A 12,655-nucleotide genomic window follows, 5' to 3' on the forward strand; every position below is an offset into this window, starting at 1 on the left:
CACTGACATGACAGTGTCATAAACATGACATAACTTTCAACAAATAAGCAATTTCCCCTTGGGTCTCAATAAAGTATATTCTATTCTAACAACGGTCATGAACACAAAAGACTCTTTATGAATGTTTACAACTGCTGTCATGAAGTGTCATTTGGTAAATAATGACTCTTTAAATGCAAAGTTGCATTAGAAGTCCATTAAAAGTGTCCACATTTCATTATTTGGTCTATAATTACCCATTTAATGCCAAGTTCTATTAAAATGGGCATAAAAAGTCAATTAAAAGTGTAAACTTTGCATTTAAAGTGTCATTATTTACCAAATGACAGCAGTCGTAAACATTTATAAAGACTCCTTCATGTTCATAAAAGGTGTTATGTTTATGACAGTGTAATGTCAGTCACTTCAAATAAAATGTTACTGTTTCATTTCTTACAATGTTTTTTTTCTTTTTTCCACTAATTAAATCCCGTGTCAAACTCGAGGTCTATTGGCCAAAACTGGTCCTGTTTTCCTCTCAGGAATAGAAGTCCAAGATATCAGTCAAATGAATTTAGTTTTTATTTGTATTGGGTCAAATTACATCAATGTTTAATGTAATATTAAGGAGTACAAGTCAAATCCAGAGAAAGCTATAATGTTTTAATGGTTCGTTAATAGGTAGTTTTATTGTTGCATTGTGTCATAACCAGCCCTTTGTAATGATTCATGATCTTGATGTCACCCAGAATGAAAATCGGCTTGACACCTTGCATTAAAACCAAGTTTGTAAAACTAAAACTGTACATTTTTACATTTTTAATGCGTTCTTTTTTTTGGAAAAAGTTCAGGAGGAAGCGTCTCGCGGGCCACCAGAAGCCAGCCCGCGGACCCAGAGGTGTTGCAGCGTTCGTGAGAAGACTGAAAGCCATCTGAGGTTTTAAGGTAATAAGAGCGAACGCGTTGGATCGGTTCCCTTCATGGGTTAAAGCACAAACTCCTGGCATCAAACATACATAAGAAGCAGCCGCGTCCTCCTCTGCGAGTCAGACAGTCACCTGCCTCAGGTGACACAGAACCGGCGAGGACCGTAAAGGAGATCCGTAAGGAAAGAAGGGAAGACGAGAGGGTCGGTGTCAAATGCTTTTTTCTTCTTTTTTTTTACCCTCTCCACCTTAAGCATCCTTGACATTAGAGTAATGATACGACTCTTACTCCTTTTAGGGATGCGTTTACTTTAATCCATACTATCTGGAGTACAGCGAGGTAAACTGTTTGTGCTCTGCATAATCCTCCGGTTTAAACCTAATCCCTCATCCAGGACTTCACCTCTTAACCTTGTCAATCTTTGGAACAGCAGCTAAAAGTCGACATGCAGATTGAGCACAAAAACACAAAAAAAAACAGCCCCACCCTCATTCTGATCCTGCTCCTTCACATCTCATAAAGCACAACAGACTCACGTTTTCCATTTTCTATTGCTTGTTTTATTGGGATTCAGCACATTCAGGACCACTTAGTCTGGTTTCCATTTAAATTACATCAAAATACATTGACTTAAAACAATAACACTTTGAAGTGGCACGTAAATGGTTAACGTTCAAGTATCTGAGACCGTGATGTCGGCCTGAAACTCGGCTTCAGGCTGACTCCTGGTCTCCAGCGTGCCACTAGCATAAAACGTAAGGCTCGGCATGTTTGAGCTGATGGGCAGTAAAATCTAAAGACTTTCAGGGAACATTCAAACATCCCCCATCAGTGACTTTCCCCTTAAAGTGGCAGGACTGTCTCACCTGGAGGGAGAACCGTCTCTCTTTTAGGCATCAGCTATCAGAATAAGAAACATCTAAAGGTCAGTGGTGATTTTTTTCTTTTCGAAGCAGAATTTCCAAAGGTTTTAAAAACTCAGTAAAGAATCAAACAGATCAGCTGACGCAAGCAAAGAGAGAATATTCGAAGAAAGAATTTACCTGAAAACATGCAATGAAAAACAAAGAATAGCAAAAATTTCAAATAGACTGACTTTAGAAATAATCATATTCCTTGTGTGATGTCACTGTGAGTGGGCCACTTTTAAGGTTGTTTTTGCAAGGGAAGATTTAATTTTCATCAAATAATCTTTTACAATAAAATTAACCATATTTGTCAACTATTGTATATATGACAAACTAGATCTAAAGACAAAAAAAAAAAAAAAGAAAAAGAATAAATCTGATGCTTAGCTTTAAAAAGGTAAATTCTTCTTCCAAGATGTTTTTATTTAATAAGCATATTCCCGTAACCTTTTCTCCTGGTAGCCCCCCTTTGTAACGCGAAAAAGTTATGCTCCATCTGGCATCTGTTAAATAGGAGATTAATGTTAAAAATTGGTCTTGATCAATCAGAGCAGATCATACACAACTTAAAGATGAACTTAACTGTTCATCACAGCCAGGGTTTGCATGTATGTGCTTTTTATTTAATTTTAAAGCGCAGTGCAGTACTGTTCATAACCATGTAAGTACAGAGCATCTACATCTACTTTGTTGCTTCTCAAATTTGATTTTTTTTTTACTTTGTTCTCCAGTTTATTCCACTTAAACTGGAATGGTGCCACAATAATAACAATAATAATTAAAAGCCACACCAGTCCCTTTAAAATAAGCCTCAACTGATTAAAATATTGTACATTTTGTAAGTTAAAGCTCCAAGGAATTGGTACAGACATAGAGACCTTTTTCTATTTTCTTTATGTTTCTGCAAAATAAAATAATTTGAAAAGCTGCTCGCCTGAGCTGTCTATAAGGTCAGATTGTCTAAACATTTAAAAACAAGAATAGCAACAAACAAGGCTCTATGAGGGATCAGATTTATCTTGGCACCAGACACAAACAAGCTCAGATGCAGCAAAGAGTTGTACCTTAACATCACCAAGTCTACAGGAAAACCATTAGATCTGCCAGAAAAAAAACGCCTAAACTTTCCTACTGTGACAAAAGTAAACATTTTCATGGACCATAAGATAAGCTGTATGTGAGATGAAGCTGAGGTTCTGTGATGCCATGGGCTGGTTTCTCCTCCAAAGATCCTGAAACCTTTGTTTTGATTCAAATCCTTTGGCTCTCAGTACAACAACTTGGTGTTTTGGTCAGATCAGACTAAGACTGAGTGTTCCTGCAATAAATACGACATGTGGGCGATGTGGTTTCTGGTTTCTCATTCAAGTAAATTGACATATTTTTGCTAGAGTACATTGCATTACACAGTCTCTTAAATACCAGAACATTTTTAATAGAAATCTGGTGGTCTGAGTTGGTATTCTGAAGCTTTCCGTAACAAAAGGAACCAAAACAAACGCCCAAATTAACACGGAAATGGTTCACCAGACACAAAATCAGCCTTCAGGATGCAGATCTAAATCCAATCTTTTCTCCAAACTTAGGCGAGAAGAGCAAAGTCAGGAGAATCTGGAGGGAAAGCAAAGAGGAATGGTCAAAGCTTTCTCTGTGTGCTCCAACAACTTTGACACAAATCTGCATGAAGGGTGCCAGGAGTAGAGCACAACATATTAAAAGTCTCAACCCATCCCCCAAGCGCTGATCGCCCATCTCTTAGCTCGTAGCCTCCCCTACAGGTTGGGAATCACTGTAACGCTCCCTGAAATGAATAAACATCTTAAGCCTGATCCTCGGGTCTTTTTCAGTAAAAAGTACAATTACCGCTGAGCTGGAGCTCTGTCTCGCACATTGTTTTGGGGTGAATCACCCAGTCACCCAGTGCACACAACGCAGTGGAAACTGCTCCCTCATTCACAGTAAAACGGAGAGAAAACAATCTTCATGGGACAGCTGATGCCGAAATAAATTATAATTTTATGAAACTGCTCTGAGAATATCTTTTTTCCATATCTTTAGATGTGTTTTATTGCATGGAGCAAGTCTTTGTCTCGGTAAAGGTGCAGTTCATCCTCCTTGTCCACTAGAGGGCAGGAGAGATAAACTCAAATGTTTTCAATATCTGGAAATTTAACTTAGTAACAATAAAGCAGCAGTTTTACTTAGAGGCACAGCTAATAACACATTCTGAAATCAGGTCACATTTAAATCAGAAAAAAAGTGCCTTGTCATTTCTGCAGGGCTTGTTCACATGCAAAATAGCAGCCTGGATGCTTTGCATCAGCTGCACATGAAAGTAAAATAAGTGAATAAAACCCGGGCAGCTGAACACATTTTTAACATCAAATCAACAACAAAAAAAATAAAAAAAATACACATTTGAGAGGGTTGTAGTTGTACAGGCAAAAGAAACATACTTTCTTAGATTATTTCCTCTCATCTCTGCTTCAAATGCGTTTGAGGTTTTAAGGTCAGAGTCAGTGGATGCGAGGTACGGGGTGGAGCAGCGTCATGTGCTCCGCCCCGGTGAAAGGCAGGCGGCTGGTGCGGTAATGGTGCACCACCTCCGGGATGCTGGGGAACACGCAGCTGCTCTGGTCCAGGGTGAAGCCGTTCTCTTTGGTCTGGGCCACGATGATGTGAACGCAACCCTGACTCGTCCTGGACACAGACGAGACTCATGAAGACCAACATCCACTGACCTTTTCATCAAAACTTTCAGGTTCTTTTAGCAAAGGAAATGCAACGGAGACGTGACGAACGTAAGATAAAAAAAGAACAAAGATGAAATTAATTAAAAATAAAGATGTTTTGCAAGGGGTGCCTCTTCATTTATTGATGGTTTACTTATTTCCTCCCTCCTTAGTGCATTTATTCCCTTAGTTTTTAACTTACATAATATGTATAAATAATAACAAATATTATTAATAATTATTGTGTAATAATATAAGAGCTATTAGTATTATAGCAATACTAACAGCACAATTATTATTATTATTAATGTTATTAATAACATGATAGCATAATGATTATTAATAATATTGTAATATATTAGCTGTTTTATTATTATGTAATAACATTGCAATAATAATTGCATAATATATAATAAAAATACTGATATTAGTTATTATTATTACTATTAGGCATAATCGTATTTGTTTTGCAAGGTTTCCCCCTTCAGTAATTTCATTGATTATTTTTAATTTATTTATGTATAGCTACATTTATTTAGGTTTTATCATAAATAAAAGCATTATATTATATTATATTATATTATATTAGTAGAGTCTGCATTATGGCCTTTTTGTGTTCTCATTCTATCCAACAGAAGTTTAGTTAGTTTAGTTTCATGTTATACTTTATTTCATGTTTCAGAAAAGGTTGTAGCATCTTTGAGTTTCTAGCGAAATCATATGAAAAAACACCGGCCGATGGTGGTCAGACCAGAGCGACGGCTGAGCTTCAGCTCAGGAGAAGCCGACCCTTCTTTCTAGCTGCGCGTCTTATTTTATGTCCTGCTGGGTGTAGCTTGGCTTTCTGTTTCGTTTTTTTCAAAATTTCTGTTAATTTAAGTTTTTGGTTTAAATGCCTCTTTATCTACACCCACTAACTTGTCCTGCATTCTTTCAAACTCAGACTACAGCAAAGCCACAAATAAGAAATGTGCATCCAATTAGAAACGTTTCATCCAGCAGAAGCTGAGCCTGCACCTTCAGGAAACACTCACTTGAGGGCGATGGAGTACTTGCTGCTGTCTGACTCGCTGTTCCTGACCAGGAAGCTGGCCTCTCTGCAGGACTGCAGCTGGAACTCGGCCTCCTGCCGGGTAACGCAGCCGTGGTACCAGCTGGAAGAGATGCAGAGCAGAATCCACACGTCCCTTTGATATTCAACATGTTTGTTGAGATTTTAGGTGACGTTGGATATGACTCCAAAAACATCTACACCACTTAAACATGTGGGTCATGGAGTGCTCTGCAGAGTCCAATTTGAGCTTTAAACATTTTTAAAACTCTACATGTAAAATAATCTCTTTTCATTTTAGCTAAACATAATTTGTAAAACTTGAGAAAACATCTAAACACTGTAACTGAGTAATGTTTCATCAATAACCAGACATTTAGTCGGAGTCACAGCTGTGAAATCTGTACTGATCTGCCCAACATTTACAGCTCCTGCTCTGTAATAAACACCTCCTCTTCTTCTGATTCAGAAATAATTTTCTTCAGCTTTCTGCTTCTCTTTAAATGTTTTTGTAACTTTCCTTTCTTTATTTAATTTTTTTGTTGTTGTTGGTTTTTGCCATTTTGGAGAAGGATATTGTTTTTCTTCATCTTAAATTAATTAAAGACTTCCCAAAAAAGAAAACACTATTTCACAAGAACAATAACTAAATGTACTGGAGCATAACGTGGACACATGATGCTCCCTTCACATTTCAACCTGCCCAATTGTATATAAAAAATATCCAAAGGTGTGATTAATTTCAGAATATACTGTATGTTTTGTGTTTTTATCTATAGAGGAGAGCAGGGTGCTACCTCTGCTTTTCCAGAGGCAGCAGTGGATCCACGCAGCATGCCTCTCCATCAGGGCTGCTGCAGGGAAGCGTAGATGGCAGCAGAGTCGGGTGAGAGGATCTCAGGATCTTTTGGCTTCTGCTTTTTTGCCTCAGATGCTGCTGCTGCTGCAGCATCTGGGTCTGCATGGTGAGTGTATGAAAACACGTCTCCTCTTTGACTGGGTTGTCAAATTGTGCTGGGAAAAGACGAGCACAAGCAAAGTAAAATAGATATATACAGAAAAAAAAAAACTTTCTTCCTGAGTTTGAACTTTCTGTTGATGTCTAAAAACACAGCAGAGTACTTTGATGTTTTATACAAGATGTTGAGTATGCTGTTGGTCTGTGGGGCTTATAAAATATGCATGTGAGGGAGAAGCAGGCGGAGCAACACAAACACAACCATCTACTCTTGAAAAGCTTCAACCAGAGTCAAACTTCAAACTCAGTGACGAACCTTCAGATAATAACAATGTGATGAAAGATGCTTTATTATACCCGACAGAGTTCGGACGATGTGCTGCTTCCTCCATTCCCATGGCAACTCGTATTCGGTTGCGGGACGCTGGTCCAGCTCCGGCTTCGTCCGCTCACCGTCGCCGCTTCCCTCATACGGGTTGTCATAGATGGCAGCCGGCTGACCTTTCTCCGCAGGTCCCTCGCTCCCGTCTGCCGACATGCACACCTTCAGCAGGTCCTTAGATCCCCGACGTCTGATCTCTGGCAGGTTGAAGAGAAGGGATTAAAGATTAAAATCTCTGCCGAGAGATAAAAGCCTCGACCAATGGAGCGACGCAGAACCTGCACCAGCTGCAGGGAACATTGTGGGAGAAAGACGGGAAAGCTGGACACAAAAAAGTTCTGCTGGATCAGGTTGTAGCTGAATTTCAATCGAACCAGTTTCCTTTTTTTTTTTTTTTTTTTTTTTTTTTTTTTTTTTACATCATCGGAAGAAAACCACTCTCAAATGTTTAATCTCATGTTTAAATGAGACGATGACAACGTTTTCCTTGTTATTTTAATAATCGAGACAGCTGGACTTTATTTCAGGTTCATTAGTGGCACTTTAATTGATGTTATATGTGTTCCAAAAAATAAACAATAAATGCTGAAATTGCTTTAAAAAGTGCTTTAACAAAATATTAGTTTAAAGGTATGCACATCTGTTTAGATTTTTCCCCAATAAAAAAAACTCAGAGGAGCCTGGCTTTCAACCCTGACTTGAATAAAAACGAGAAAAATAGAAATTAGCCAAAGAAAGTCTGCTTGAAGTTGTGATTTAATAACTGATCTCAGCTGCTAAATAATGCTGGGCCGCGTTCACTGCCCTGCTGACCTTCCATGTGGTTTCAGCCTCTTAAACCGAGCGACTCACATCATCACATCCTCTGCTGACTTCACACCGTCTCAGCGAGAAACAACCTGAGAGACGGAGGAGCAGTAAAGCCTGTCCACCTTCACGCAGTGCCATTGTGTGACTCTGCTGGTAAAAACAACAAACTAAAAAGTTCCCGGCAGCATCCGATTCCCTGATTAGACACCGTATTTCCTCTGACTCTGAGAGGCCCAAATAGGGGTGCATCCCAGATTCTGGGAGCCGGCGATCGGGGCCGACTTCCTTTTGAGAGAATAGCACCAGGAAACAGAAACAGGAAAGAGGAAGTGAGGACAGGAAACTACACCCATTGTCCAAATAAAATGCAGTCATCATAGCAAAGCCAGAGAGCAGAGTGATTCACATTCTCAGAAGGATGATGAAGTGACTGAAAATGGGAATCCTGTGAGGTCGAGAGGGTTTTACGAGTTCCTACCGGTTATCATTTGTTGTGCATCGTACGGCTCCATGTAGCCGTCGTTCTCCCCAACCCTCTCTGCGTCCCTCTGCTCTTTGGTCTTCTGGGCATCGAACGGGTCTGCGTAATCCTCCACAATGATCAACTAGATCAGGAAAGCACAGGAAAAACAGTCATTTGGGGGGTGTAGATCCTTTAAACTGTGAACTCATAGACGAAACTCATGTTTGAGGTTAAATTTACACAGTAATCAAGTCAAATTCATTTCAAAATGAATAAATGATAGAATTTCTGCTTGGGAAAATGGTGTTAGATTGTTCTTTAGAATATTTAGTGTAATGTTCATGGTTTACTAACACATTTTTTACGTCAAATGTACACTGTAAAAAAAAAATTATTAAACGTCTCTGATTTACGGTAAAGTACTGGCCACTGTGGTCGCTTGAATTTTACCGTATAAATACCATGAATTAAAAACGCTTTCTTTTTTTTTTTAACAGTGTACACAACTGCTCAACTCTTCCCGGTCAGCTAAAGGAGGGAAAAGTGAATGGCATTTACCAACTCACTCACTCTTTGGTTACCTAGCAACGACCTACTGACTTACTTGTGGTTACCTAGCAACAACCTGCTGAGTAACTTGCACAGCAGCAGTTTAAGGTTTTGTCACTGTGCCTTAAAAATACTGTGGATGTTGAAAACTGTGGATAAGACAGGAAAGGTCACACCATCAGACTGGTAGAGTTTCAGATATTTTAAACAATAATTATCAATATCGACTGATATGTAATACTTTTATCGCGATACTTTTTTGTCAGCCATATTGTCCAGCCTTACAACAAAATGGAATATTTTATTCACAATTTCTCTATTTGGCTGTATTTTGGATTTTTGAAACACAAAAAAAAAACTATAATTATTGATATTGACTGATGTGAAATGCCTACATCGTGATACATTTTTCAGCCATATCGTCCAGCTCTATGTAATTCTAATATCTACTATAATTGGTGTAATTATTGATGTTTTTTTTCCCCCATCATACTTTTTTTTTAGGATAAACTGACAAAGGTTTTGGCCAGCTCCTGATTTCAATCCCACTGAGTTTCGTAAAACATGGCAGCAGTCACCAGAGGGAAAGAATGTTATGAATGAGAGGGATGAAGCAGAGCGAAGGAGGGAGGGGCCTCTGCGTAGGTCAAAACTGAGCCAGAGGAAGGTGACGACCTCATATGTCTGCCAACAGTTTTGTAATCGAGGCAGAGGAAGATGAAGGTAGAAGGTCAAACAGTGGAGAGGAGCAGAGTGACACAATCTGGGAGGGATGGGCACAGTGGGAGGCACAGACACAGAGAGGAGGAGGGGAAATGAGACAATAATGAGTCTTTTCTGAGTTTGGACTGGAGCCAGGCTTCTTCACTTTTATGCCTTTCCTGAAGCTGCAGTCAGACAGTTTACTGCTATCCCATTAGAGAAGGTAGGAGAAACATGTCAGATTAGCATGCAACATGCAAAGAATCACAAACTAAAAACATGTGTTTGTACTTTTACCATAAGAAAAGCTTTAAGGACACATATGTTTTGGTATTTACCTGTCATTTTAGGAAAAATATTACATTTTGTACACAAATTAAAACATTTATATTTTTAATATTAGACCTACCATTAAAAAGTACAACAAAATCTAATAGAATCCTAATTAAATTTTCTATATAAGCTATTTAAGTAAAGAAAACTGCCCCCCGAATGTGTTTTCAAGTGTCTGTCCATGTAGACCACAACCCACCCAAGGTAGAAGTGAAACTGAATACAAACCGAACAGGATAACAAATATCTCTTGTGTTACACACACTTTTTTTAAAAAAAGTCAGACTACCTGCGTCTCTTTGGTCATTTCCACTCACTGGACATTACTGCCAAAGAACAAATAAGCAAGTATGAATAGGTAACTTTGCAGTTATTCACTCAGTAAATGCAACATTTTCAGGGTATTTGATAGAAACCATTGCAACTCAATATGGAGGATCAAAAGTGCCGATATTCTCTTGAAGCCACGGTTGTCCTTGTTCAGTCCTGCCAGTTTTAGATGTGTTTCTCTCTACACCAACACAATTAATTCAAATGGTCTTTTTTATTTAATATATTAAATAAAAAAGAAACAAATGTTTCAGTAATGTATACATGATTGAATAAATGCATATTGAGATTAAATTTGAACTCACTATATCTTAAAAGCACAAATGGCACTTCAGTATTATTTATTCAGTTATTCTTTTAGGGAATATTTTTTGTCAAAAATCAGTGGGTGGGGCTTAGCACTGATATGTGAATGGTGATTGGTCTCCAGTTAAACTGCTATTCAGGTGACCACTCAAATGTTGGACTTTATTTTGCAAATCACAGTGTTCAAAATTATTTTATTAAAACGTATAGCACACAAAATATGAAATAGTTAAATAAATAATATCTTTGCCTGATTTTAGAATCTAATTATTTACATATCTAGTAAATTATTAATATTTATACAATGTTTTTTATGTATTATCACAGTTTTATTTAAATAATAAAATATTTATTATTTTAGCTAATTATTTGTTATGCTGTGGCACTTTGGGCTCAGGGTTTCTTATATATATTTTTACACTATAGAATAAAATTAAATAATATAAAACTAAAACAACATATACGGGACATACGGGGCCAGAGGCGGTCCATATTACAATTACAGCTCTTTAAACAGGTTTCTGGTTCCTTTTTATTGTTACAATAAATATATTTTAGGAGAGTCAAAATGAGCTCTTAGAATAAAACTCACAGTTCCCGTTTTGGACTGCGCTGCAGGTTTCTCTGCTTCAGAGCTCACTGGGCTGCCGGCGGTACCACTGATTGTAAAGTTGGGGCTTTTGTCCTGTTTGTCCACTCTTATCATCCGGCTGATGTAGGCGCAGGCGGGCGGGGAGGTCTTCGGGGGTCTGTGTTGCTCCTCCAACAACGCCTCTGCTTTGGAGTTCTTGCGGCTTTTCCCGGCCAGCAAAGTGTCCCAAGCCTTCCCGTCTTTCTGGGAACCAACCCCGTTCCTGCTGACCTCTGCGCCGGAGTTTTTTCGGTTCTTTCCGGACAGCAAGCCGACACCTCCACCTCCTGCTGCGCTGTCTGCAGAGGAGTTCTTCCGGTGGCCCGTTTTGGTCCCGATGCTGATCAACAGCCCGGCTTTATTAGCCCTCGGATGGGAGCCGGACTCAGAGACTGACCGGATCTTGTCCGTACCGTTCTTCAGGGCCAGGGGGAACTCCTTGAACCACTTTGCCATTTTTTTCCCCCTTGGATGGAGATCTCTAAACTTTCCTGCCTCGTCCTGCACCTTTCAGCGTCATGCAAAGGGGCCTCCAGGGAGGCACCTTTAGAAAATCACTGCCTCTCTAACAATAGACTTCCGCTGCTTTATTCTAATGGACAGAACATTTTCACACCTCACTTTAAAAAAAATCCTTTTTAAAAAATGGCCCCAATGAAACATAAGCCTGCTTAGTAGGGGAAAAAAACAATACTCAAGTTTTATCCCATTTGAAAATTTCTTACATTTGCTCCTTTTTTCAGTTTAAAGAAAGTTTATTCCCTTTGGATAAAAAGATGCCATCGGAGCGGGATCATCCGAAAAAAGGCGAAGTTTTTCTTGATGGTGATTTTTGGTCCCATTCCCAGAGCGGCTAATGGGTCGGTTACAAGCGTCCACAGTGGAAAAAGTAAAATAAATGAGCCCGTGTGGGGGGTATCTACTTTAACAACGGGGAGGCAGTCCCTGGTGGGCGGAGAATCAGTGGTGGTCCTATCTTCACTGGTGCCCTGGGTCCCTCCTTCAAGCCTGGCCACCTCGCACTCCCCACGTGTCAGTAATCAATGAAAAATATCTCTATTATAAACATGTTTTCTACACCAACAATGTTTCAGGTTTCTTTTCCTTGTTTCTTCTTTTTATTTTACAGAAAGAAAGGACAAAACATTGTTAAATATTAATAAGGTTCTTGCAAAATATTCAAATTGTCCACTATTTTGGCAAAAAATAAATAAAATAAATTAAAAATACATGTATCTACAGATAAATTAAAAAAATTCAAAAGAATTTTTAGAATGAATGAATGAATCTGTAAAATAATAAAACATCTTTGAAAAAAATACTACCCATTTTAATAGGTTTTTTTAATTTTCTACATATATTTACAGATTTTCTTACATATGATAAATATTCCTATGATTTTACAAAATATATTTATCAGAATATATGTTGTTTGTTTTGTTTTGCTTTTGTTTTGTGCTACAATGTAAAATCCTGATAATTTACTGTGGGGAAACAAACGCATGGAATAAAATGTAAATAACAAAATACAAACAAACAAAATAAAATAAAAATATATACAAAATTACAATGCACAAATATATTGCCAGTGACC

General features: G+C 38.3%; 1 protein-coding gene across 1 annotated transcript; it reads right to left on the reverse strand.

Annotated features, from left to right (window-relative positions):
- Positions 1 to 1,853: 1,853 nt before the first annotated feature.
- Positions 1,854 to 11,932, reverse strand: LOC103144495 (SH2 domain-containing adapter protein E-like). Its single transcript, XM_007561511.2, has 6 exons — positions 11,023 to 11,932; positions 8,226 to 8,352; positions 6,913 to 7,134; positions 6,395 to 6,611; positions 5,581 to 5,700; positions 1,854 to 4,514 (listed from the first exon to the last, which is right to left on the reverse strand). Exons 1-6 carry the CDS (start codon positions 11,515 to 11,517, stop codon positions 4,331 to 4,333), a joined length of 1,365 nt encoding a protein of 454 aa, XP_007561573.1. The 5' UTR covers positions 11,518 to 11,932; the 3' UTR covers positions 1,854 to 4,330.
- Positions 11,933 to 12,655: the final 723 nt, after the last annotated feature.

This window comes from Poecilia formosa, unplaced genomic scaffold, assembly GCF_000485575.1.
Source record: "Poecilia formosa unplaced genomic scaffold, Poecilia_formosa-5.1.2 Scaffold127, whole genome shotgun sequence".
NCBI lineage: Eukaryota > Metazoa > Chordata > Actinopteri > Cyprinodontiformes > Poeciliidae > Poecilia > Poecilia formosa.